The sequence below is a fragment of the Oncorhynchus kisutch genome, linkage group LG15 (assembly GCF_002021735.2).
Source record: "Oncorhynchus kisutch isolate 150728-3 linkage group LG15, Okis_V2, whole genome shotgun sequence".
Classification (NCBI taxonomy): domain Eukaryota; kingdom Metazoa; phylum Chordata; class Actinopteri; order Salmoniformes; family Salmonidae; genus Oncorhynchus; species Oncorhynchus kisutch.
The window spans coordinates 56,705,866-56,733,853 of NC_034188.2; the positions used below are offsets into that span (position 1 = coordinate 56,705,866).

Below are 27,988 nucleotides of genomic sequence, written 5' to 3' on the forward strand. Positions count from 1 at the left end.
TTGCCGAAAAAGGTTATAACCAGAAAGGTTAACATCAGTATTCAAAACACTCTTCCTTAACCACATCTCAGTAACAACCAACACATCTGGATTGGAGCTGTGAACCCACACTTTCAATTTATCCATTTTAGGTAATAAGCTTCTAGTGTGAACATGCAGAAAAACCAGGCTTTTACGAGAGCATAAATCAGTGAAGCAGATATCAGAGCACAAGTCAGAATTGAGGCTAGCAACAGTAGATGGGCCAGGGAGTACATCCACATTTCCAGATATCATCAACAGTAATACAATCAGGGCACGGCATAGGACAGGGAGTGCTCTGCAGTGCGAATTTATGACATATGAATGTGCATCAGATGGCAACAAGATCATATTGTACTGCAATTTCATCAGGTAACGGGAATACAAAGCCGGCGAGAGGTGGTTAGAATGGGTGTGGAGGCCAAAAGTCTGTCTAACCAATAGAGAGTCAGAGTCCCGAGTGTGGGAACAAACATAAGTCTGTCCCACGGTAGGGTAAAGAAACTTCGTAGTCAACAAAGCATGCAGGAATCATGAGGCAAATAGCAAGATTTAAAAAAAATATAGAACGATATAGAATATAGTCACTCGGCAGTCCCGTTCTGTGAGCTTGTGTGGCCTATCACTTCGCGGCTAAGCCGTTAAGGCGCCAAGAGGTTTCCACTTCAAAATACCAGCACTTACAGTTGACCGGGGCAGCTCTAGCAGGGCAGAAATTTTACAAACTGACTATGACAGTGCCAGATTGAAAGTCACTGAGCTCTCTTCAGTAAGGCCATTCTACTGCCAATGTTTGTCTATGGAGATTGCATGGCTGTGTGCTCGATTGCATACACCTGTCAGCAAAGGGTATGTCCACATATACAAATACACATATCTCAGACTGGCCTTCTAGGCAGAGTGTCTCTGTCCAGTGTCTGTGTTATTTTCCCCATCTTAATCTTTTCATTGGCCAGTCTGAGACATGGCTTTTTCTTTGCATCTCTGCCTAGAAGGCCAGCATCCTGGAGTCGCCTCTTCACTGTTGACATTGAGACTGGTGTTTTGCGGGTATGATTTAATGAAGCTGCCAGTTGAAGACTTGTGAGGCATCTGTTTCTCAAACTAGACACTAATGTACTCCCACTCTTTCTATTCTGGTTAGCCAGTTTGCGCTGTTCTGTGAAGGGAGTAGTGCACAGCATGGTACGAGATCTTCAGTTTCTTGGCAATTTCTCGCATGGAATAGCCTTAATTTCTCAGAACAAGAAAAGACTGACGAGTTTCCGAAGAAAGTTCTTTGTTTCTGGCCATTTTGAGCCTGTAATCGAACCCACAAATGCTAATGCTCCAGATACTCAACTAGTCTGAAGGCCAGTTTTATTGCTTCTTTAATCAGAACAACAGATTTCACCTGTGCTAACATAATTGCAAAAGGTTTTTCTAATGATCAATTAAACTTTTTTCAATTATAAACTTGGATTAGCTAACACAATGTGGCATTGGAACACAGGAGTGATGGTTGCTGATAACGGGCCTCTGTACACTCATGTAGACAATTCATAAAAAATCTGCCGTTTTCAGCTACGTAGTCATTTACAACATTATCAATGTCTACACTGTAATTCTGAACAATATTATGTTATTTTAATGGACAAAAATGGGATTTTCTTAAAAAATCAAGGACATTTCTAATTGACCCCAAACTTTTGAAAGGTAGTATATATATATATATGTACATAATATATATAACACACACACACAAAACGTCCTCTCACTGTCAACTGCGTTTATTTTCAGCAAACTTAAGATTCAACAACTGAGACAAACTGAACAAGTTCCACAGACATGTGACTAACAGAAATTGAATAATGTGTCCCTGAACAAAGGGGGTTGGTCAAAATCCAAAGTAACAGTCAGTATTAAGTACACCAGCTGCATTAAGTACTGCAGTGCATCTCCTTCTCATGACCTTTTTTTGCCAGTTTTGCCAGTTCTTGCTGTGAAATGTTACCCCACTCTTCCACCAAGGCACCTGCAAGTTCCCAGACATTTCTGGGGGGATGGGGGGAATGGCCCTAGCCCTCCCCTCCGATCCAACAGGTCCCAGACATGCTCAATGGGATTGAGATCCGGGCTCTTCGCTGGCCATGGCAGAACACTGACATTCCTGTCTTGCAGGAAATCACGCACAGAACGAGCAGTATGGCTGGTGGCATTGTCATGCTGGAGGGTCATGTCAGGATGAGCCTGCAGGAAGGGTACCACATGAGGGAGGAGGAGGTCTTCCCTGTAACGCACAGCGTTGAAATTGCCTGCAATGACAATAAGCTCAGTTCGATGATGCTGTGACACACCGCCCCAGACCATGACAGACCCTCCACCTCGATCCCGCTCCAGACTACAGGCCTCGGTGTATCCGACCATCACCCCTGGTGAGACAAATCTGCGACTCGTCAGTGAAGAGCACTTTTTGCCAGGCCTGTCTGGTCCAGCGACGGTGGGTTTGTGCCCATAAGTGACGTTGTTGCCAGTGATGTCTGGTGAGGACCTGCCTTACAACAGGTCTACAAGCCCTCAGTCCAGCCTCTCTCAGCCTATTGCGGATAGTCTGAGCACTGATGGAGGGATTGGGCATTCCTGGTGTAACTCGGGCAGTTGTTGTTGCCATCCTGTACCTGTCCCGTAGTTGTGATGTTCAGATGTACCGATCCTGTGCAGGTGTTGTTACACGTGGTCCGCCACTGTGAGGATGATCAGCTGTCTGCCCTGTCTCCTTTTAGCGATGTCTTAGGCGTCTCACAGTACGGACATTGCAATTTATTGCCCTGGCCACATCTGCAGTCCTCATGCCTCCTTGCAGCATGCCTAAGGCAAGTTCACACAGATGAGCAGGGCATCTTTCTTTTGGTGTTTTTCAGTCAGTAGAAAGGACTATTTAGTGTCCTAAGTTTTCATAACTGTGACCTTAATTGCCTACCGTCTGTAAGCGGTTAGTGTCTTAAGGACCGTTCCACAGTTGCATATTCATGAATTGTTTATGGTTCAATGAACACGCATGGGAAACTGTGTTTAAACCCTTTACAATGAAGATCTGTTTAGTTATTTGGATTTTTACAAGTCATCTTTGAAACCCAGGTTCCTGAAAAAGGGACTTTCTTTTTTTGCTGAGTTTATATATATCAAAACAAAAAGGATTACATGCCAAGGTTATGGCATACTATTTGCCTTGTGGCAAGGTTGGGGAAAATTTGGGCACAAAAGGGTTAAGAGTTCATGGAAAACATGGTCAACATTTTTTTGTTAATAAAAGGAGATTTTACAGAAATTCTGTTACCAAAATTTGCATCTGCCCAGTTCTTCCAGTAAATGTTGTTTTGTAAAATATTCAGTGTAAATTGTTCAAAGTAGTCATCGTGCTTAGAGTTATGGTTTGTTAAACTTTAAAAGGCAATGGTTTTTGAATGGCATACATTAAGTGAAAAATCTGAGTCTCCTAGAAATTGTCACTGTGGAATTGCCCTGCTTCTATTAAGAAATTAGTATAGTCCTAGCTATTTTCTTTTGAAAATCTTAACGTCATACACGATTATGTTTAGTTAATTGTTTGACAGGCCTTATATTATTTGTGGTATGACAACTCTAAATGGTTGATAACGTTTCACCTTGTACGGGCAAGTGATTGACATGAAGCTTTTTCAGCGACATATTGGGTACTGGCGCAGTAGCTAGCTGTCGATGTTCAAGGTCAGTTGTCTACCGCTATGTAATATTTATTAGAGTTGTTTAGGGAGGTGCACCAGGGGTTTCATTAACCTCCGTTTCTTACTGGACTGTGAATAAGATTGGGATCCTTGTGATGTGATTTACTTAATTTGTTCGTACTAGTTGCATGCGAAAACTTGCTAGCAAAATGTATGACAGCTTGGGAACATAGCCTCACTAGCTAAAACAACGGCAACGTTAGCTATAGACAGCGAGACCCGAATTGGATTTGTTTGACAACTTTGATAATAGCTAACGTTACCTTTAAGCCCGTTTTAAAGTAGCTGACTTGTAAGAAACTTAACTAGCTAACTAACGTAACCTTGAATAGCGTTGGTTATAAAATTAACGTTAGCTAGCCATTTGCCAGATTGCGTTTGCATTGTGCTAGCAGCTAACATTAGCAGACAGCAACTTGAACCTTCAGCGTTGTTGCACAATGTTAGCTACAGAATGTGCAATCTTAAATGACCTATGTTACGCTTTTTTCGTTTCTTCTTTGTATTGCAGTAGTCTTGAATAACTGTTCTCAAACCTCACCTCGGGGACCACCAGACAAGTCACAATTATATTGTAGCCCCGAAGTAACGTTAGCACACCTGATTCCCTTAAGTTAATTAAGGTTGATTAATTGGCAACTTGAATCAGGTGTGCTAGCACTGGAAATTCACGAGCTGCGGGAGATCCCCGAGGAGCGGTTTGAGAACCACTGCTGCAGTGAAGAGTGAGGACAACCTATTTCTTTGCACTGTACTCATGTCAAAATAGGCTTCTTCTTTTTTTTTATTAACATAACCATTGAGCCTTGTTTAGTGGAGCAATGGAAATGATTATTTTGTCTCGTCTCTGTTTTCTAGAATGTTCAGGAGTCCACAGATTCTGGCCTTGACATGCCCTGTCAGGACCCACAGATCCCTGCAGCTGTCTGGCAGAGACCCCAACGTTCCTGCCCTACCTGAGCACGCCTGTCAGAGGTGGCCTGGACCCAAAACAGGGAGAAGTCTCTGTCAGGGGGATGGAGGGGAGGAGGCAGTATCCCTCTCTTCAGCCATTTCTTCACAACTTGTTAGCAGAGGCACCTCCTGTTGTGGGAGTTGTCTCCTAAATGCTGCACCTCAACACCCCTTACAAAAAGCCACCCCTCCCAACCGTCCTCAATTGTCTCAGGACTCTAGCTTTGTTTCTTTGAACCGTACACCACGACTGCCGGTGCTTGTAGCATGTGACCCTTGGAAAACCACTTTATTGGAACATTTGGGCAATTCTAAAGTCCCTGAATGTTTTAGTGATTTCAAGTGCCTTCTACAAAGGAGGCAAACTGACAATGGTAGCCAATGTTTATCTGCTGAGGAGAAGGTGAACGTCACATTCAGTGTTAAAAGTAATAGTTACAGTCCTGTTCAAAGTGGCAAGGACATTTTTCACAGACTGCTTACGTCCACACCCAAACTGTGGACTGTGGATCCCCAGAGAAGCCTTTCCATCCAGAGCCGCGGCCTGCATCAGGCAACTGCCTCCTGTCCAGTGGGTGCTCTGAGGGAGTGCCTTTCATTGGTGAACGAGGTGCGTTGCCGTCAGAGCCTGGGGCCTAACGTGGCTCTTTATGAGAAGGACATCTGGGGGAAGAGGGGGTCCAGTGAGGCCCAGGGGAAGTGGGCATCCGTGCTGGTCTCTCTTTGCTCCGTGGAGGGAGAGCCCGCCTTCCTCTTCACCCTCAGATCCACAGCACTGAAGGGCAGACACAAGGGTGATGTCAGGTAACCACAGACTCCTGCACCATTCCCACTGCTTTGAGGTATTTAATGTTTGACATATGATGTCATTTGACAGAACTTAATTACTCTGAAATGGACAACTTTTATTAGTGTGGTTTGACAATATTGTCATGTAAATGAATGTATGAAGTAATCCATAAGGCTGGAAATTGACAGTGTTGTGTGAATGTCCAGTTTTGCAGGGGGCAAGCGTGACCCCTCGGACAAGGACGTTGTGGACACCGCCCTGCGAGAAGCTGGTGAGGAACTGGGCGTCACTGTGGCAACAAACCAAGTTTGGGGTGTGCTGAAACCACTCAGGGATATGGTGAGGACCTTAACCCTACCTGTAATCCTCCATGATCCCCAACCCTTTCTGTGTGATGCACTGACAGTTAGTAGCTCCCCTCTGCTCTACACCATTTGAGATGGGGTAGTATTCTTTCAGTGAAACATTTCTTAATGTCTTCACTATGTAAATTGTTTATCTGCTGCTTTTTCTAATCATGGCACATTTTCTCTCAGTCTGGAATGATGATCGCCCCTGTACTGGCCAACCTCGGGCCCCTGGAGGCGCTGTCGTTCAAGCCAAATCCTGCCGAGGTACAGTTACAATCACACTTTTTTTTTCAAATGTTACAATCACTCTTTTTTTCCCTTTGGACTGAAATAACACTTACCGCCCAATGTGGAGTAAAAATTACATTGACCTTTGTCTCTCAGGTAGAAGAGATCTTCACCCTGTCGGTCTCCCACGTATGCAGCCCACAGAATCGGGGATACACCCACTTCCGTACCGGTGAGCGATATGGATACACCTTGCCTGTGATCCGCAACGGGAAGCACCGCGTGTGGGGACTCACTGCCGTAGCCCTCGAACACACGCTCAAACTCATCATGCCACCATGACAACCAATCATGCCAGCCATCAATACTGTTTTTTTTGTTGTAAAGTATTTGTGATTATAGAATAATTGATTATTTGTTTCATATGTGAAATCAATCATTGGGGGTTATAGATCAATTGATGACTTCTTATAGTCAATGTATCCCTTATAACCAACAGTACATGTCAGAAGTGATATATTGAATATATGAGATATCAGGTAAGGTGATGTAAGGAACAATCACCTTCTATGTCAAAGCCACTGGATTGTAATATCACTGTATTTTATAATACTGACATAATAACCTGCAGTACTCCCTAGAAAGGTCAAATCTTGACAGTTCAGTCATTCACTAACCTTATGAAAGCAACTCACAATGTTTCGGGTGTGTCAGAAAATGTTTTCTGATTCTATCCTTTTTTAAATGTTATTTCCATAGGCTTCTGGACAAGATCAATCATTATTTTATGACATGCAGACATAAATAAATATATTGCAACAAATGTGCATTTGATGTACAACATACAAGTATTGTCTCTGGTTGTTGAAAAGGAAAACATAATTCAGTCATTTTCATTATACAGAAAATGTATGGTCCAATCACACACATTTGCAAAACATCAAGCTACAGTATGTCAAATTCCATAATGCTTTTGTTAATATGTACATTTATTTTCTATTCCCACGTAAACTCCAACCAGTTCTGTTCCATACATCTGTATTATGCTGTACAAAGCTAGCACCATATTGAGTCGGCAGAGTGCAACATTGTGATTCTTTATTGCATGTCTCTGAGGTTCCTTGAAAAGATTGGAGCTTTGATGGTATTCTTAAGAGTTCTTCTAGTCAGTCCTGTGTTGGATTCCTCTCATTACTATGATTGTACTGGAGCACATTCAGGGGGGCAAGTGCTAAGCTACAGAGGCATCAGGGACTGGAGCACTCCATAGGGTCTTGGGAGTCAGGCAGCAGGTGGCAGTTGAAGGGCCAACTGAAGGTGAATACGTCCAGGGCCTGACTACACTGCTGCTCTGCCCAGGAGCACACTGACCGGCAGGGCTGCAGCACCCCACCCTGAGGGCTGCAGTGGGGCATGAACATCCCACACACCAGCCGGCGCAGAGGCTGGAAACACGCCAGCTCCGTCAGCACCTAGTAATAACCACAAACCACAGAGGAGAGTGGCTGTACGGTATCTAGTTCCATCAGAATCAAACACTTAAGGGAGGTCCTGCACATCCCATTTATGGTATTCTTCAGTGTGTAGTTGATTTATCGTGGTAGAAACAAGTGTAATGGCTGGGATGGAGTGAATGGTATCATGTGTTTGATACCATTCCATTACGGACATTATTATGAGTCGTCCTCCCCTCAGCAGCCTCTACCACTATGCACTTATATTATGTTACAAATAATGTTCAAGTTAACTGAAAACCCATTAAATAAAATATCAATTTAATGTGAAATTGCTATTGTTCGGTGTGGTTGTGTGTTGACAGGCCAGGTGTGCGGTCTCACCATGTACTGGCGGAGCAGCGTGGCTGCCTCTCTCTGGTCAGCAATGGACAGCCAGATGTTAGGGAAGGAGGTGAGGTTGTAGCTCAGGCCCTGGCACATTTCCACCTCAATGGGCTCACAGGACGAGCCTGGGGGAGAGGCATGGAGAGACGGATCCAGAAAAGGCTACTAGTCTGTCATGGAGTCATTCTACTGAAGGCTTAGTTGTGTTACAAATGTATAAATAAACTCAGCAAAAAAAGAAACGTCCTCACTGTCAACTGTGTTTATTTTCAGCAAACTTAACATGTGTAAATATTTGTATGAACATAAGATTCAACAACAGACATAAACTGAACAAGTTTTACAGACATGTGACTATAAAAAATGGGATAATGTGTCCCTGAACAAAGGGGGGTCAAAATCAAAAGTAACAGTCAGTATCTGGTGTGGCCACCAGCTGCAATAAGTACTGCAGTGCATCTCCTCATGGACTGCACCAGATTTGCCAGTTCTTACTGTGAGATGTTACCCCACTCTTCCACCAAGGGACCTATAAGTTCCCGAACATTTCTGGGGGGAATGGCTCTATCCCTCACCCTCCGAACCAACAGGTCCCAGACATGCTCAATGGGATTGAGATCCGGGCTCTTCGCTGGCTATGGCAGAACACTGACATTCCTGTCTTGCAGGAAATCATGCACAGAACGAGTAGTATGGCTGGTGGCATTGTCATGCTGGAGGGTCATGTCAGGATGAGCCTGCAGGAAGGGTACCACATGAGGAAGGAGGAATTCTTCCCTGTTACGCACAGCGTTGAGACTGCTAGCAATGACAACAAGCTCAGTCCGATGATGCTGTGACAAACGCCCCAGACCATGACGGACCCTCCACCTCCAAATCGATCCTGCTCCAGAGTACAGGCCTCGGTGTAACGCTCATTCCTTTGACGATAAACGCAAATCCGACCATCACCTCTGGTGAGACAAAACCGTGACTTGTCAGTGAAGAGCACTTTTTGCCAGTCCTGTCTGGTCCAGCAACGGTGGGTTTGTGCCCATAGGCGACGTTGTTGCCAGTGATGTCTGGTGAGGACCTGCCTTACAACAGGCCTACAAGCCCTCAGTCCAGCCTCTCTCAGCCTATTGCGGACAGTCTGAGCACTGATGGAGGGAGGGATTGTGCGTTCCTGGTATAACTCGGCAGTTGTTGTTGCCATTGTGTACCTGTCCCGCAGGTGTGATGTTTGGATGGTACGATCCTGTGCAGGTGTTGTTACACGTGGTCTGCCACTGCGAGGACGATCAGCTGTCCGTCTTGTCTCCCTGTAACGCAGTCTTAGGCTACACACAGTAAGGACATTGCGATTTTTGCCCTGGCCACCTCTGCAGTCCTCATGCCTCCTTGCAGCATGCCTAAGGCACGTTCACGCAGATGAGCTGGGACCCTGGGCATCTTTCTTTTGGTGTTTTTCAGTCAGTAGAAAGGCCTCTTTAGTGTCCTAAGCTTTCATAACTGTGACGTTAATTGCCTACCGTCTGTAAGCTGTTAGTGTCTTAACGACCGTTCCACAGTTGCATATTCATTAATTGTTTATGGTTCAATGAACAAGCATGGGAAACAGTGGTTAAACTCTTTACAATGAAGATCTATGAAGTTATTTGGATTTTTACAAATTATCTTTGAAAGACTGAAAAAGGGACGTTTCTGTTTTTGCTGAGTTTATATGATGTGTGTGTTGTGTATTGATGGCTCACTGAAAGGGGGATAGGTTGAGTTGTCACAGTCGTGCTCATCTGTCCCGTCTGCACAGTCAGTCCAGCCATCACACAGCCACTCCTGGTGCAGGCACTCCCCACTGCTGCAGGCAAACTGAGGAGGACTGCATGTTCCTGTCACAAACAAGGAAACGGGTGATCCACTCCTCATATTTCCAGCGCAAATCCCTTAAACCACTGTTAGAGGTTTTAATAAATTGGCTTATTTTCTACGTTAGAAGAGCAATAATAGACTAGATACAGGGATACCGATCTGGGTCGTGTTCAGTAAGAAGGAAACGTTTTGAAACAGAGTGATACGGGGAGGTACTACCTGAATGGAACCTTGTTTATTGTTGCTAACCTTTTTGCTACAGTCTTTCCTACTGAACACTACTCTTCTGTGTATGGGGGGGGGGGGGACTCACTCTCGGAAAGGGAGATGGCCTGGTAGGAAGCGTTGAAGCCACTGTCTGCTACACCCTCGTCAGCCACAAACACCACGGTTATCTGGGGCCCAGAGGAGGTCAGCTCAGGAGGCACGCTAGTGCCACAATACCTGGGACAGGATAGAGAAGGAACGCTAGAGCTGGCTGTAGTACAGTAACAGTAGTACTGTGTTACAGGCTGTGGCACAGTAGGGTACAATTAGCCAGATCTGTTTGTGACCATCTTCTGTTTTGCAACCATAGGAGTCCCCACCACAGGCTACTACAGTGCACCTTCTTATCAATTAAGAGTGCTGTTACTGTTTTGAATGTTTTATGGTACACCTATAGTGTCATATAGTGTCATACTTGCTTGATTTCTATGCTTGATTTCAGAAAATGTCATTTGACTGGATGTACTTGCTTTGAACATTCCCTTTTCAACCCTTCTGAGCTCATTTATAGGTAGTGTATGAAAGAACACATTGTGAAGCTGACATAACAGATTTTACCGTCCGAGTACTCTGCCGGTCCCGCTGTCAGCACTGTCATGCACCTCCACATAGTCAAACTCACACACGTCCTGGGTCTCCAGACTGAAGTTGAGGAAACTCAGCCTGATCACATGACCCTCCTCAACAGAGATCCGCCATGTGCACAACTGACGGAGAAATAAGAGTAAATTAAACATAATTTACCATGGTAGGATTTCATGAAGTCTATTCTGGGTATATAGCTGGGTATGTCAATTAGATACGATGCATGTTGGTGATTTTGGTGATTTTCTAGATCAGGTGTAGGTAGGTACAGTACCTGTTGATGAGGGTAAGGTTTTGGGTGGTTTGGAGTTGCCAGGTAGCCGTAGGGTCCAGTCTTTTGGCCCCCACACTCTGTTCAACAACATAGCAAAAAACGAGGATAATTTGTTTTGCATAGGATAAGCAAACAATTGCCCTTTTACTATAATTGATTACCAGGCTTCCTCACGACTTTGTCCACGTGATGAACGAGACTTAGACGAATGACAGTGCGAGTATACCATTTTACATATCAGCCTTATTTTGCTTGTAGCTGCTGTGTGTATGCAGGTAAGTCACTCTGACGCTGAGTGTGTACTGTGCTGCACACCCTGTTCTTACCTTTGTGCTTGTGGCTGCAGTTGGCCTCATCAGAGAGGTCATGACAGTGGGGCTGACCGTCACACACTGACACAGGCAGGACGCAGCGCCCGTGGTCACACATAAACTCCTCCCTGGAGCAGCTCTCTGAGAACAGACACACACACACACACACACACACACACACACACACACACACACACACACACACACACACACACACACACACACACACACACACACACACACACACACACACACACACACACGTTGCTGATGTTACGTGTTAATGTACTGTGAACATATATGTTTCCTAAGGCAAAGATCAGTTCAGTGTACCTGTTGATTCTACCTCTGACCCAGTACTCACTCTGTTCAGGTGTGATGGCGTGGTACTGGGCAGTGAAGCCTCTGCCTCCGATGCTCCCGTCAGAGTGAAAGGTCACCCACACAGTGCTGCTGTTGGTGTTTACAGTAGGGGGTGCCACGTTGCCACAGAACCTAGGGTGGAGAGAAACGTTCACTTTGAAAATGTCGGCCCCAAAAGGCAACCATAATGTATCGTTATTCTTCACCTAAAATCCCTGAACAGCAGAACTGCAAAACAAAATGTCTGGGGCATAAAGTAGAAAGAGTTGCTACCTATACAGAACTTGTATGCCACCTAGCTGCCACAGTGTGACATGAAGAGGATGCTTTTTCAAGAAGCTGCCATGCACTAGGTTCAGAAGCATGTAAAACGTGTCCATAGTCACTATATGTTACATCCCCTTCAGTATAGGTTCATCTGATCCTAGATCTGTGATTAGAGGCATCTTCTACCTCGAAACAGGTTTAGACAGGTTTAGTGCGTTTGACCCACCTGGTGACAACAGAAGGTTGCTCCATCTCCTCCTGAAGCTCCAGCCAGTCAAAGAGGCAGGGGGACGGTCCTTCTATGGTCAGAGAGGACACATGGATCTGGACCAGGGATGGGGGGCGCGCCCGTATCACCCAGACACAGAGAGAGTCTGGGGGATACGACCCAGGGTGGTTGGGGGAGCTAAAGCTACCCTCTGAGTCTGTCAATACACCCCCACATCCTGAGACAGACAGACAGACAGTGAGAAAAGTACAGGGTAGTGTATCACAGTATTATTACTGTGTTGTACGTACACTATTTGTAGGTAAGTACGCATCTGTAAGGTACAATCATTGGAATATAATTACTTAGTCTTTTTCTATGGATACAACTGTAGTAGATAAATACCCACTAGTTTCAGGGGTAGGGTATCTGGCTGGCTGTGGGGCCACTATACTGTCCCTCTGACTGTGGTTGGTGGGGGTTGTGGGTAGACCACGAGGCAGTCCATCTCCAGTCAACAAGTCCAGGGGATTGGTCGACACCACTTCACCATCCGCACTCTGCCCCTTTAGTTCTGTGGTGTGAAGAACCCAGTGAGAGAGAGAGTAAGAGGACATTAGTGAATGACACAAGTTTGTGATGTTCATAGGTACTGTTCTGCTATTGCATGCTCAAGGAACCATATAATGTATGAATTGGCAATGTTAGTTTAAATAAGGACATTGTGTCCATAATTAAGTAGGTGTCTATTTTTTAAAATTAGGGTTCTTCCTGCTTTGTTTGAGAGATGAGTGAAATGTATGTACACCATGCTCTGTAATCAGTTCCTTTTGAGGATCAGAGGTCCCACTGTTCCACCCATAGAATTACATTGATTTCCAGTATCTGTGTGGTCCCACTCCTCCCACTGTCCCCATCCCCGTCCCATCGCTCACGTGTGAAGATGAGCACCAGTGCCAGGACCAGGGCTGCTACCAGGAGCACAGCAGCAGCAGAGACCGCCAGGGTCCCCCAGCTAGACCACGAACCTCGCAGACGCATCACACACACACTGAACACACCTCGGCCTGGGACACATACACACTCACGCAAACCAACACACACACACACACACACACACACACACACACACACACACACACACACACACACACACACACACACACACACACACACACACACACACACACACACACACACACACACACACACAGGGAGGAAGATGGGAGGAAAGACATGGGTGGTTGAGGAAACTTGAAGTCCCTCAGAGAATTCTTGTTTCCACTTTCCTATTGTGGAAGACAACAACTAGGTCAAATTGAATAGGTCTTGGCATCTGGAAACAACCAATCCTATTGCATATCCAACTCCGGTGTTATATGATGTTATGGAATGGGGTAACTAGGTTGTCAGACTCACTGTTTGCTGCTTGGTTCTTTACTGGTTCTGGGGACATGACAGTACTGGCAGAACTGAATCGTTCCCCTTTCTCCTCACGCTCACCCTCGAGCTCAAACGCGGGGTTGCAGAAAACGTTCTGGGAAAAGAAAAGACAATTGGTATAACATGGAACACCAAGTAACTTCCCACCATGAAATACAAGGTTGATATAAAAATTGAAACCAGAATTCCAGGCCCACACAAGCTGTCGCTGTCCTCACTTTATAAATGTCAGAGGATTCTGAGTAAACAGATACTTCGGTGAGGTCTGTCATCTTCGGTTCAGTTTCAGTCTTCCAGGGAAACATTGAAAATCCACATCCTAATACCCACTCGACCCACAACGTAGTCTTGTGTTGTTGTTAAGAGCACAGCAACAACAGGTGTGTTGGAATGTGAAAGGCGAAAAGGTAATGTTTCAGCAGGAAATCTCAATGTGACAGATAAAAGAGGCCTGTATCTTTCCAGAGTGATTGATTCATCATTTTGTTACGAATGCCCCCAAAATATATTTATATATCTATAAAAATCCATAATGTAAAAAATCCCACAATAACAAAATATTTAGTCCACCAATTTGAGGTTTAAAATCCAGTGAAAGTCCCCCCGGTGTTTATAGTTCGGTTCTCCTTTCATCACTTTATTAAGTCATGGCGTGTCTGTGTGTGTGAGGTAGGTAGATGTGCAGTTTGTTCTTGTTTTGTTGAGGGTGAGTAATTTGTTATAAAAGACGCCTAGAACTTCCTTCACAGTGTTCCACAAAGCCGAGTCAGCTGAGAGGACTGAGCTCTGGGGCAGGAGGGGGGTTGGGTGGAGTGGGGTGTGGGGGGCGCTCAGAGTAAATTCTCTATAATACGCATAATGATCACCTAATCTCCTAAAACATTTCTCACACACTACACACTCACAAACAATGGCAAGCACAAACTGTGTCATTTACAAATCATACAGTGTATTGGCAACATGGCCCTAACTTGGAGTGAAGTTGGGACCCTGTAGTGGAACTGGGTTAAAAGGATTTGATCTCAGATTTAAGTTTCTGTTTTACAACCACATTTCTGATTCTCATTGATGGTCATCCCCTTTAATACTGACTCAGTATTTGAGTCTCAAAGTAAGATATTACATTTCAAATAAAGATACCAACACATGGATAATAGTGTTTTATGAATCCTAAATGTAATGTGAAATCACCCAGTTCTGGGAAAACGTGACTCAATCCATGCTTTTGTGTTTGCTGTGGTTCGTTAATGGATAGTCACTCATCAAACAAGAGAACTACATCGTTTGTAGACATATATTTTAAGTCAGACACCAACAGAGACGGAAAGGAGTAAGCACATACTTGTCATGCATGCTGTCACTCTGTTGTTGTGTGCGGCCTTCTCCTTCAGCTCTGTCAAAGAGGGTGAGTACGGAGATGGTCAGGGAGATGCACGAGTCAGAAGTTACCGTAACCAACAACACCGTTCACGATCTCTCAGTAATGTGTTTGTATCTCAGTAAAATGTTGAATTTCCGTCAGACATGTGTCTGTATGTCAGTCATGTCTGTATTTCAGTAATGTGTCTGTATTTCAGTCATGTCTGTATTTCAGTCATATGTACATATGTATTTCAGAAATGTGTGTGGGTCGTTCCACCAACAAGGTGCCTTTTTAGAAGTGTAACTTTGTAAATAAATAAATAAATAAAAAACACGTTTGATTACAACTATTTTTAACATTTTGTCATAAAGAGCACACTTCATTTAAAAAATCCCATCTGAAGATGTTAAATTAATAAAATCACAATAGTAAATGCCTATTAAGTGCCAAATAAAGTTGACCTCAACAGGGTTGGCGATTTCAACATAAATCAGTGGCAGGGTAGCCTAGTGGTTAGAGCGTTGGACTAATAACCGGAAGGTTGCGAGTTCAAACCCCCGAGCTGACAAGGTACAAATCTGTCGTTCTGTTGTTCTGCCCCTGAACAGGCAGTTAACCCTAGGCTGTGATTGAAAATAAGAATTTCTTCTTAACTGACTTGCCTGGTTAAAAAAAATAAATCAATAAAAATCCCCTTGTGACAACGGGAAAGGAAGCTTGTTGTGTGCAACAGGGAGCGGCAATTAATTGAATGCAAGCTTCACAAAAAAACAAATGGTTCAACAATTTCTAGCCTATCTATGGGTAACAGGGTAGATGTGTTATGCTTGATCTGCTCAGCTTTCTGCCACAAAACACCAGAGAATTAAAAAAAAAAAACAGCTCACCTGCTTTTACATGATTAATGTTTCTTTTGAAAGAAATATTGAAAAAAATGAAGGTTTCACCATATTAAAACAAGAGTTCGTCACAGGGTTGACCTTAAAATGAGGGACAGATGTAAAGGATTCACGGAGGGACATGTCAAAATGGCATATTATCAAGTCTTTATTCATATAATAACGAGTAACGTGGCTGCATTTCAGTAATGTGCCTGTATTTCAGGAATATGTCTGCATTTCAGGAATATGTCTGCATTTCAGTAATGTGCCTGTATTTCAGGAATATGTCTGCATTTCAGGAATATGTCTGGATTTCAGTCATATGTCTGCCTGTATTTCAGTGTGGATGCAGGGGGAAGACTACGGGGACTATGAGGATGAACCGCCCCAGAACTGTTCCATCGCTGAGAAGATCAGAGGCGGCAACGTGTCCTACTCTCAGGCAGGTACCGAGGGCAGCGTGCTGACCTATCACTGTAAGGCAGGACACTACCCGTACCCCATCAGCCAACGGGTGTGCAGCGCCGATGGGGAGTGGTCCTCCATGAGACTGGCCGATGGCAGACGAGTGTCGCGAGCCTCCTGTAAAGGTAGTGTTTCCGGGGGATACAGAAGGAGGCAGGTGATGAGTTAGTATCTGATAAACTACTGCTGTATTCTCCTCTGTCTCTCCAGCTCTCTCTCTCTCACAATGTGTTTCTCCCCCTCTCTCGCTCTCTCCATCTCTCTCACAGAGATAATGTGTCCAGGCCAGCTCCAATTGGACCATGGTGAGTTCTGGCCCAGGGAACAGTGGTTGAAGCCAGGGGAGAGCCAGAGTTTCTCCTGCCACAGTGGTTTCAGCCTGTCTGGGTCGGCTCAGAGGAACTGCACCTCTCTAGGAGACTGGACAGGCACCATCCCAGTGTGTGATAGTCAAGGTGAGAAGCACTCACCCTTGTACAACATGCCAGGTAAAGTAAGCTTCAGCACGTGTTTCTCCGTACGGTGCACAATATATTAAGTGGTAGAACGAGGATTCATATCAGAAGTAAAACATTAAGGTAGAGGTAATATTTGGTGCAAAGAACTTGTGTGCAAAAAAATCTCAGTATTGATTCATAAAACTGTGCCAAAGAGAGTGGACTTTACCTTAGCTAAGTTCAGACAGGAAACGCCACGTATTCGTTTAACCATTTATTAGAAGATTACAATACATGTACAATAGTCTTGGCATTAGGCCCTGCTCCTTCTGGGTAGCTCACTGCCAGAGCATAAATCATGTAAGATATATTAATAACAGGCAGTGAACAATGTAACTATACCAATCCCCCTGACCGAAACAAAAGCAGAGCCCCAACAGGTGGAGGCTGGGGTGCGAAAGCAGAAAGCACACACGCATGGCGAGTAGTGCATGTTACAGCATGCTAGATCGAATCCCCGAGCAGACCTGGTAAACATCTGTCGCTCTGCCCTTGAACAAGGCAGGTAAGGGCTCTGCCCTTGAACAAGGCCACTGTTCCTAGGCCGTTATTGTAAGTAAGAATTTGTTCTTAACTGACTTGACTAGTTAAATAAAGGTTAAATGAATGAAATAAAAAATGTGCATGTCACCAAAAACAGAAGCGCATAGAGAATTTTTGTGCAAACCTGGTATACTAAATAGACCGCCATATTAAGGTAGTGTGATTAATCTAATTGGTTCAATATCAGCCGAGGCTATCAGCTGATTCAACACTCAGATTTCCTGTATGAAACTGCTGGGCATGATGTATTAATCACTATATACCCTGTGGCCGGACGTAAACGATCCTGACTAAGCACTACCGCTCTATTGACATAAACACATCCTTTACACTGAAGACATAGTGTGCGTCCCAAATGCCACCTTATTCTCTTTATAGTGCACTACTTTTGACCAGGGCCCCGTGCACTATTTAGGGAATAGGCTGCCATTTTGGACTCTGTCATAGTGGTAAAGTTGTGACTACCGTTGATATTGATATTGTGTGCATTCAGGCCAATGCCCACTCTTACAGAGGTCTGGTTGGTGTGAGAGGGCATTTATTAGTTGAGAGCTGGCTGCACCAATTGTGTTCAAGTGCATACAGGCGTGCATAGAGCCCCACTTACTTCGGTTTGATACTTAGGTATAAGAAGCTTTTTGAATCGTAGAAACACATTGACAGGCACAGAGATGAATGGCGCTTTTCATATTATGCATTATAACCCTCTGCATATGCTTTTTGAGGTACTATATAATATATGCCATTTAGCAGACCTTTATGGAAAGCAACTTACATTACAGTGAGGACATGCATTTTAGTACACCGACACGTGACCCCTGCGGGACTTGATCCCACAACCTTAGCGTTTCTTGTTCCATGATTTACCACCGGATCAGCCAAATAAAGGCCTTTGGATCTTATTATTTAAGTTAGTCTTGATTAGTGCATGTGTCATGGCTCATACAAAATCTTCTCATTTCAGCTGATGACTGTAAGAACCCAGGTGTGCCCCCGGGTGCCCTGAGGTCCGAGGGCCGCTTCCGGAAAGGGGAGAAGGTCCAGTACCGCTGCCAGATGGGTCTGGACCTGTTGGGCTCAGCCGAGAGGGTCTGTCTGGAGTCCAGGGAGTGGAGCGGCTCAGAGACACGCTGCCAGAGTCAGTGCCTTGACTGGACCAGGCTACGCTAGACTAATACATTGCTGCAACATTATGGCCATACCTACATGCTACCTTTTTATATGTACACTTCAATCCAATGTTATTTACAGAGTCAAAGTTCTGCATATGCTAATATGCTATTATCTGTCTCAAAACAGCCCAGTATGCCTTTGACTCCCCCGGTGCAGTGGCAGAGGCTATGGGAGGCTCTCTGTCTGGAGTCATGGATGTTCTGTCACCTGAGTTCATAAAGAAAAACAAAGGTGATCCATTATAGTGTGTACGTGCTTGCATTTGTGAGTATGCTGTATCTGTGTATACTCGGTGTGTCATGTATGTTACTTTAAGCTGAGATCATTACACCCCCTATCTTGTCCCTGCGTTCCAGGAGTCACGTTTGGTAGGACCCTGCGGGTGGCTGATGGTCGTATGAACGTGTTCATCCTGATGGATACCTCAGGCAGCATCTCCAAGACCCACTTTAACCTGGCCAGGGGCGCCATTGCTGACCTCATACGCAAGGTCTTACTTTAATTTATGTCCCCACAAACATTGAGGATGCAGATTAAGCCTAGTCCTAGACTGAAAAAGCACTTTCAATGGAGATTCATTTCTGTGCCTGCAAAATTAGCCCTGAGAATCCTCAGAACTTAAAAAACTTCTCACAGATGGTAAACAACACACTATTCTATGATAAGCCGCTGAAAGACGCAAAAGTCTAACTAACAGGTTTCTCTCTCAGCTCGACAGCTACGAGATTGAGCTGAATTTCCAGGTGATCTCCTACGCCAGCCAGGCCAAAGACATTGTGGACATTGTGTCCAGCAAGGATGAGCATGTCAAGAGCAACGTAAAAAGTGTCCTAAAGAGACTGGCAGCGTTTGATCACCGAAGTATGTCAGCACCTCTCCCTTTCTGCACTTTGTGAAGCTATGACACTGTTTAGGAAAATATATACTTTAGCAGTTGACAATTGTTGAGGTGTGCGTGACTGATTAGCATACATGACTGATTAGCATGCATGACTGATTAGTGTAGAGTGCCTGGTGTGGTTTGATACAATTACCTGTCACCTACAGGCCACGGGAACAAGACTGGCACCAACCTGTACGCTGCTCTGTATCGAGTGTATGAACGCATGGCCATCCTGAGAGAGAGGAACAAGACCCGATTCAGTGAGACGCAGAACGTCATCCTCATTGAAACAGATGGTACATTGTAGGGAGGGTTCAACCTACTCAAGGACTTTTTCAATAGAATGTTCATTGTGTAGGGAGAGGAGAGGCATCCATGTGTATTCTCTCTGCCCCGTAGGGTACTCCAACACAGGGGGTAGTCCCCTGACTGTCCTGGCTAAGATCCGCTCCCTGCTTGGGTACACCTCGGCTCTCGACCACACCGAAGACAAGCTGCTAGGTCAGTTACACAGGGAGCCACACTGAAGACAAGCTGCTAGGTCAGTTACACAGGGAGCCACACTGAAGACAAGCTGCTAGGTCAGTTACACAGTGAGCCACACTGAAGACAAGCTGCTAGGTCAGTTACACAGTGAGCCACACTGAAGACAAGCTGCTAGGTCAGTTACACAGGGAGCCACACTGAAGACAAGCTGATAGATCAGTTGCACAGGGAGCCACACTGACAACCGTACAGCTCTATGATGCTTCACTCAAGACTTTATAAATATCTACTCAGATTGTGTGTGTGTGTGTGTGTATTTTATGCAGATGTCTACGTGTTTGGTGTTGGGGACAGCGTGAATAAGAACGAGCTGAATCTGATTGCCTCTAGAAAGAGACATGAGAAGCACCTGTTCATTCTGAAGGACTACAAACAGCTGGGAGAAGTGTTCAACAGCATGATCAGTGGGTTGTCTTGGCGTCATCATTAGATTTACCGCAACAAGTGCATTTGATCATTTCCTGGTACAAATTCTGTATCAAAGTCGTTGTATGTAGTATATTTAGCAATAGAATGTCGGAACCACGCAGAATGAAGTCAAATACAATAGTGAGGATGCATTTATTTCTAGGTGATAAAAGTGTGACCATGTGTGGGGTGGCACAGGAAGATGTGTCAGAGAATCAGGAGGTGTTTGGGCCCACCAAGAAAGCCTATACCAGGCCGTGGCATGTCAATGTCATCACAGTAAGCCTCATTTAACAGAACATAGAAGACTGTACACAATACACACTATCAAAGACACAACTCAATACAGTACCAAGGAATGTACAGTAAACACAATCTACTCTATTCATCCCTCTACAGACTGGCGTTAAGTCTGAGACCTGCCAGGGATCCATCGTGACCCAGAACTGGATCCTGACCGCAGCTCACTGCTTTTCTGCCATCAGATTTGAGGGGAAAGTGGACCAAGAGAAAGTGACTGTGAAGCATGGTCAGTAGCCTACCTAATTTGCACATAGGTCTCTGCATTGACCTCAAAATGTTCATGGGTCATTTGGCAGTGTGTCGTCTGCCCATTCAGAAATACCAATCTATAACGCGGGTGATAAATAGCACAAACTACTGATGATTAAATAGGTGATGTCTATTCTACCTTTCATCCCCAAGTAACGCTTACTAGTAAGGATCAAACTCATGCCAATGTCCCCCAGGTTTTGGAGGAAATAAGGCAGCAAAGGTGCTGTTGGTGATCTTGCACCCACAGTACAAAGTTGACGGACTCAGCCACAAGAAGGTGAAAGAGTTCTATGACTACGACATTGCTCTGGTCAAGGTTGAAACAATCAAGCTGTCATGGACGGCGAGGTGGGTTTGAGCAGCAACACTAGCTCATGAAATCATTCCCTTGTAAATGGTTCTCATTCCAAACCACCACGATTCAATCTACTTGGTCAAATCATTCACCAGCAATGACATTGTTACAATATTAACATATGAGTACTTTATTTCACTCTATTATTGTGTAACTACATGACTTCTTGTACCTCCCTGAGTTGTTTATCTGGTATGTGTTCTCTACAGGCCCATCTGCTTGCCGTGTACCAAGCCTGCCAACCGAGCCATGAAGATGAGTCCCAACTCCACCTGTGAACAACACGGTAAGATGATTACTACTCCTCCTGAACACGGAGTGCAATCCTTTTATTTCTTTTTTTAGCTTGACAAGCCCAACTCAACTAGTTGTACTTGGTACTGCTGGCCATGACTGGTGTCATCCACCCATGAATCAGATCATGTCTTTGCTTGACTCGAGTTCTATTTCTAATAGAGGCAGACTGGCATCCAGTTACTATTGGAATGAATGTTAGAATGGGCAAAACAAATGACCTAAGTGACTGAGCGTGGTGTGATCGTTGGTGCCTTTATTGTTATTTAACAGGCAAGTCAGTTAAGAACATATTCTTATTTATAATGACGGCCTACCGGGGAACAGTGGTTTAACTGTCTTGTTCAGGGGTAGAATGCCAGATTTTTTACCTTGTCAGCTCGGGGATTCTGATCCAGCAACCTTTCGGTTACTGGCCCAGCTCTCTAACCACTAGGCTACCTGCCACCCCTGGTGAGCCACATCCAGTACCATCCAGTCAGTGGCAGTCCTGTGGGCGAGAACAGCTCATTAATGAGAGAGGTGGAATAAATAATACATTGGTGAGTGTATAATAACCGGTTAATGGAGTGTGTGTCTGCAGAGAAAGCCCTGCTACCCATGGAGGAGACCAGAGCCTACTTCATCAACAAGGGGGCTACAGTCAAGGATGCAAAACGCAAGCAAACACACATTCATACAGGGAGTAAGGTTAGTGGTACTCAACAAGCAAACACACATTCATACAGGGAGTAAGGTTAGTGGTACTCAACAAGCAAACACACATTCATACAGGGAGTAAGGTTAGTGGTACTCAACAAGCAAACACACATTCATACAGGGAGTAAGGTTAGTGGTACTCAACAAGCAAACACACATTCATACAGGGAGTAAGGTTAGTGGTACCCAACAACCAAACACACATTCATACAGGGAGTAAGGTTAGTGGTACTCAACAAGCAAACACACATTCATACAGGGAGTAAGGTTAGTGGTACTCAACAAGCAAACACACATTCATACAGGGAGTAAGGTTAGTGGTACTCAACAAGCAAACACACATTCATAAAGGTCATCGGTCAAATCCACAGGCCTTCTACAATATAATCTCTATCGTCGGCTCTGCATTTACTACCATTTGTGTATGAGGAGTGAAGTTCTACAAATGTACTTTGTGAAATAAGAGTTTGTCTGCATGTATGCCTGCAAATGATGTCTAATTGATGTGCATGTTTGTGAAGGGTGTCGTATGAAGGGTGCGGTGTTAATTGGTAGAACCATTGTTTGATGTTCCTATTTGCAGAGGCCTGACTGTATTAAACAGGCTGAGAACACACTTCTAACTCCTCACGATGCAACTCTGAATGAATACGTGCCAGACAGGTTTCTGTGCTCGGGCGGATCTGCCGATCATATAGATGCAGTAACTTGCAAAGGTATGTTTGTAGGATTAGACAGCATGGGAAGTCACATTATACAACTCGGGAACACATACATTAATTCATATACAAATAATAGGAGTAACCTTTATGTTATTCTCATGTGCGATATGATCCAACTTTTTCTGACAGGTGACTCTGGAGGCGCTCTGTTCCTTCTTAACAGACTGCGGTATTTTCAAGTGAGAAACTCCCCTTCCACTAAATCTTCTCCATCATAAGCATACTTCATACTAGCATATAGAACTACGTACCAGTATCTGGTGTTTGGTTCATTAGGCAAAGCTAAGTGTACTTTTTGCATGACTCTATTCAATGACCAGGCATATACAGTTGAAGTTGACATACACTTAGGTTGGAGTCATTAAAACTCGTTTTTCAAACACTCCACAAATTTCTTGTTAACAAACTATAGTTTTGGCAAGTCGGTTAGGACATCTACTTTGTGCATGACACAAGTCCTTTTTCCAACAATTGTTTACAGATTATTTCACTTATAATTCGTTGTATCACAATTCCAGTGGGTCAGAAGTTTACATGCACGAAGTTGACTGTGCCTTTAAACAGCTTGGAAAATTCCAGAAAATGATGTCATGGCTTTAGAAGCTTCTGATAGGCTAACTGACATCATTTGAGTGAATTGGAGGTGTACCTGTGGATGTATTTCAAGACCTACCTTCAAACTCAGTGCCTCTTTGCTTGACATCATGGGAAATTCAAAAAATATCTGCCCCAAAAAATTGTAGACCTTCACACGTCTGGCTCATCCTTGGGAGAAATTTCCAAATGCCTGAAGATACGACGGTCATCTGTACAAACAATTGTACGCAAGTATAAACACCATGGGACCATGCAGCAGTCATACCGCTCAGGAAGGAGACACGTTCTGTCTCCTAGATATGAACGTACTTTGTTGCGAAAAGTGCAAATCAATCTTCACAAGGTGAAGATGCTGGAGGAAACAGGTACAAAAGTATCTATATCCACAGTAAAAGGAGTCCTATATCGACATAACCTGAAAGGCCGCTCAGCAAGGAAGAAGCCAGTGCTCCAAAACCGCCATAAAAAAAGCCAGACTACAGTTTGCAACTTCACATGGGGATAAAAATCGTACTTTTTGGAGAAATGTCCTCTGATCTGATGAAACAAAAATAGAACTGTTTGGTCATAATGACCATCGTTATGTTTGGAGGAAAAAGTGGGAGGCTTGAAGCACGCAACCATGAAGCACGGGGGTGGCAGCATCATGTTGTGGGGGTTCTTTGCTGCAGGGGGGACCGGTGCACTTCACAAAGTAGATGGCACCATGAGGATGGAAAATTATGTGAATATATTGAGGCAACATTTCAAGACATTTCAAGTTAAAGCTTGGTTACAAATGGGTCTTCCAAATGGACAATGTCCCCAAGCATACTTCCAAAGTTGTGGCAAAATGGCTTAAGGACAACAAAGTCAAGGTATTGGAGTGGTAATCACAAAGCCCTGACCTCAATCATATAGAAAATGGGCAGAATTGAAAAAGCATGTGCAAGCAAGGAGGCCCTACAAACCTGACTCAGTTACACCAGCTCTGTCAGGAGGAATGGGCCAAAATTAATCTAACTTACTGTGGGAAGCTTGTGGGAGGCTCCCTGAAACGTTTGACCCAAGTTAAACAATTTAAAGGCAATGCTAACAAATACTAATTGAGTGTATGTAAACTTCTGAACCACTGGGAATGTTATTAAAGAAATAAAAGCCTAAATAAATCACTCACTACTCGCTTCTCGCTTAAAATAAAGTGGTGATCCTAACTGACCTGAGACAGGGAATTTTTTAATATAATTAAATGTCAGGAAATGTGAAAAGCTGAGTTTAAATGTATTTGGCTAAGGTGTACATAAACTTCCTACTTCAACTGTAGGAATGAATCCACACCCGTGGTTCTATTCCATCTATCCTGCAGGTGGGAGTAGTGAGCTGGGGCACCAAGAACGTGTGTGAGCCACAAGACAGTAGTGACAGGCCCCCTCCTGATGCAAGGGACTTCCACATTAGTGTCTTCCACTTGCTGCCATGGTTAAAACAGCACCTGGGGACGGAGCTGGAGTTTCTACCTATGGACGACTGAGTTTGAACTTGGATTCTCACAAAAAGCTTAAAATATTGATTTAGTAGCGCCAATTTAGGAAGGTGGCTTAATAGCAGAAAAAGATGCCTTTCCGTTTCCCTACTTTATAGAATAGGACCCATTGTAAAATTAATCTAATAACAATTTATTAAAATATAAAATGAATTAAACATTGCTCATGTTTTTGTTTTACTTTTTAGGCTTTCTGGAAACAAGTACTGTATATCTGACAAGAAAATATGACACTCAAGCAAATCAAACAAAAATGCTGTCTGCTGTGGTTACATTTAGTTAAAACATCTGTACCTTCAAATGTATGTAGTGCAATAACAGTGATTTGTTGATTAGCAGCAGGTAACTAAATAGTTTGTCTACATACAGCCACAGGGTACAACGGCTAGATTATTTTCCTGAAATTACTCTGCACCAATAACATTCTGACAAATCTTAGGTTAGAATAGTGTTCGAATGCCAGCCCCCCATCAGCCTTCAGAGAACTGCCTGATGAGGGCCTCTGATTGATTGTCTGTAAAGGTTGGGACAAAATTAACTTGCAGGATTTTTGAAAAACCTTCCGATAGACTGGGCGCCACAAACGTCTTCCGGTGTGGAGAGAAAAAGTCTGTTCAGAGTGGGCAAATACCTTCGGACATGCATTTATTTTACATGACATATGTATATGCTGCGTTTGTACAGGCAACCCAATTCTGATATTTTTCTACTAATTGGTCTTTTGACCAATCAGATCAGCCCTTTTGCTAATTATTGGGCAAAAGATCAGAATTGGGATGGCTGTGTAAACCATAAAATTCATAAAGACATATTTGGTATATTAGTGTGCTCTGATCCTTTCAACCCAATGTGGAGGCCAGTGAATCCCTACTTTGAGAATGTGATGCTGTGAAGTCCCTTGATAATATTCAATGTCACTTACTTGTGACTGTGGAAGATCATGCCATTGACTTTGAGGTGCTTAGTGGTGAGGGGGCCATCGTAGGGAACTGTAAAGCACAGGAAGAGCCCAATAATGAACAACACTATGCATCAGGGCAGCACCTCAGAGCCTATATTGAACTGGGTGTCTCCCATGGCCTGTACTTTATAAGGTTTAAGAAGTAGACATTGAACCAGATGGTTGTAGTTTAAGTTCCAGATTGGGCTATACTGTTTGGGCGATCAGGTCCCAAGTTCACATTACCTTCTACTCTACTAGAATGAATCATGTGTAGTCTGGTATATGCAGTTCCGTAGATGGAGAGAGGAGACCTACTCTGTTGTTGTGCTTGGCCTGCTCCAGGGAGGCAGAGCAGTTGAAGCAGCAACAGGACACGGCCAAACTCTGGCTGACAGCATCATACCTGGAGGGTTAGGTTCATGGATGTAGCAGATTTACCACCATCTGCTATGTACGTGGTTTAGGTTGTTCATGAATTACAAACCAAAAGTGCTCCACACACTAGTAGGAGCACAGAGGCAAGTACCGTTTGCAAGACTCTGGGTCTGGGTTGGTGTTATCCTCCACCACGCTGCGGCCCTCCATCAGAGTCCGCTCACAGACCGATACACAGCTCTGCTACAAGCCCAGGGTGTCTTGACAAACACAGATCAGGTCAGTGTGTGTAGATGGGTGTGTGTGGATGTTAAGAGATCCAACAGTGCACTGATCCACTCACCATGTTCACGTGCAAGTGATCTTTGGGGACGATGTGTGTGTGGAAAAAGGTTGATTTCCCGGCTAGATAAAAAAAAAGAAGGCAGATAGTTGTCAGTAAAAAGTGAGGAAGAGAAAGAAAAAGGAATACATGTCCACTTGCCAGCAGGGAAACCCACGGCAATTATGACTTCCTGCTTGGTGGAGGTGATGGAGGCACTGGGCAGGTCATACAGACGGGCGTTGGAGTCACGTTTCCTCTGGAGAGAGAGACTCATACAGAGACTTAAAAAGTTTCAGATATGCATTCTGTGCAGAGAGAATACCACTGATATTCACCAGGTTACTCACAGGATCAAATGGAGGAAGACTGAAGGGGGTGCTCTTCCAGCACCAGGAAGAACTCTGGAGTTTGGAACTGCAGCTCAAGATTCAACCTGAGTGGGTTGATTCACTGATGTGGTCATCCTGTCTGGGTTGGCGCCCCCCCTTGGGTTGTGCCATGGCGGAGATCTTTGTGGGCTATACTCAGCCTTGTCTCAGGATGGTAAGTTGGTGGTTGAAGATATCCCTCTAGTGGTGTGGGGGCTGTGCTTTGGCAAAGTGGGTGGGGTTATATCCTTCCTGTTTGGCCCTGTCCGGGGGTGTCCTCGGATGGGGCCACAGTGTCTCAAGACCCCTCCTGTCTCAGCCTCCAGTATTTATGCTGCAGTAGTTTACGTGTCGGGGGGCTAGGGTCAGTTTGTTATATCTGGAGTACTTCTCCTGTCCTATTCGGTGTCCTGTGTGAATCTAAGTTTGCGTTCTCTAATTCTCTCCTTCTCTCTTTCTTTCTCTCTCTCGGAGGACCTGAGCCCTAGGACCATGCCCCAGGACTACCTGACATGATGACTCCTTGCTGTCCCCAGTCCACCTGGCCGTGCTGCAGCACCAGTTTCAACTGTTCTGCCTTATTATTATTATTCGACCATGCTGGTCATTTATGAACATTTGAACATCTTGGCCATGTTCTGTTATAATCTCCACCCGGCACAGCCAGAAGAGGACTGGCCACCCCACATAGCCTGGTTCCTCTCTAGGTTTCTTCCTAGGTTTTGGCCTTTCTAGGGAGTTTTTCCTAGCCACCGTGCTTCTACACCTGCATTGCTTGCTGTTTAGGGTTTTAGGCTGGGTTTCTGTACAGCACTTTGAGATATCAGCTGATGTACGAAGGGCTATATAAATCAATTTGATTTGATTTGATTCAGAGCAAACTAGTCGAGAGAGACAATCAGGCACTATTAAGATGTGCAATGCATGCCTGTACAACACCTGGTCATAAAGTGTATCTACAACATAGCGAGAATCACCTTT

General features: G+C 44.4%; 3 protein-coding genes and 1 long non-coding RNA gene across 8 annotated transcripts; 2 read left to right on the forward strand and 2 right to left on the reverse strand.

The window, feature by feature from the left end:
* The first annotated feature begins 3,481 nt into the window (after positions 1–3,481).
* Positions 3,482–6,934, forward strand: LOC109905529 (nucleoside diphosphate-linked moiety X motif 8). Of its 5 annotated transcripts, none has more exons than XM_020502948.2 (5): positions 3,482–3,747; positions 4,623–5,522; positions 5,715–5,847; positions 6,045–6,122; positions 6,243–6,931. In XM_020502948.2, exons 2-5 carry the CDS (start codon positions 4,624–4,626, stop codon positions 6,426–6,428), a joined length of 1,296 nt encoding a protein of 431 aa, XP_020358537.1. In that variant the 5' UTR covers positions 3,482–3,747; position 4,623; the 3' UTR covers positions 6,429–6,931. The 5 variants fall into 5 exon arrangements, with proteins under 5 accessions (XP_020358537.1, XP_031646462.1, XP_031646460.1 ...); XM_031790602.1 differs by having other exon boundaries at positions 3,681–3,747; positions 5,715–5,779; positions 6,243–6,915; XM_031790600.1 differs by having other exon boundaries at positions 3,741–3,861; positions 6,243–6,915.
* An 81-nt stretch (positions 6,935–7,015) lies between these two features.
* On the reverse strand, positions 7,016–13,106 carry LOC109904789 (membrane frizzled-related protein-like). Its single transcript, XM_031790599.1, has 11 exons — positions 12,986–13,106; positions 12,460–12,624; positions 12,069–12,288; positions 11,577–11,707; positions 11,228–11,353; positions 10,902–10,978; positions 10,601–10,749; positions 10,089–10,219; positions 9,661–9,795; positions 7,925–8,052; positions 7,016–7,558 (listed from the first exon to the last, which is right to left on the reverse strand). Exons 1-11 carry the CDS (start codon positions 13,089–13,091, stop codon positions 7,334–7,336), a joined length of 1,593 nt encoding a protein of 530 aa, XP_031646459.1. The 5' UTR covers positions 13,092–13,106; the 3' UTR covers positions 7,016–7,333.
* A 1,666-nt stretch (positions 13,107–14,772) lies between these two features.
* si:ch1073-280e3.1 (complement factor B) lies at positions 14,773–25,158 on the forward strand. Its single transcript, XM_020502953.2, has 18 exons — positions 14,773–14,898; positions 16,079–16,327; positions 16,472–16,657; positions 18,207–18,380; positions 18,542–18,646; positions 18,772–18,905; positions 19,126–19,276; positions 19,463–19,594; positions 19,698–19,799; positions 20,111–20,248; positions 20,416–20,531; positions 20,652–20,781; positions 21,002–21,155; positions 21,372–21,448; positions 22,040–22,146; positions 22,739–22,871; positions 23,007–23,056; positions 24,820–25,158. The coding sequence occupies exons 1-18, from the start codon at positions 14,841–14,843 to the stop codon at positions 24,982–24,984; spliced, it is 2,361 nt and encodes a 786-aa protein (XP_020358542.1). The 5' UTR covers positions 14,773–14,840; the 3' UTR covers positions 24,985–25,158.
* LOC109904790 (uncharacterized) lies at positions 21,832–27,124 on the reverse strand. The gene is made up of 3 exons (XR_004203120.1): positions 26,255–27,124; positions 25,919–25,985; positions 21,832–21,946 (listed from the first exon to the last, which is right to left on the reverse strand). It is a non-coding gene; the product is annotated as an uncharacterized LOC109904790 (long non-coding RNA).
* Between the last annotated feature and the right edge of the window lie 864 nt (positions 27,125–27,988).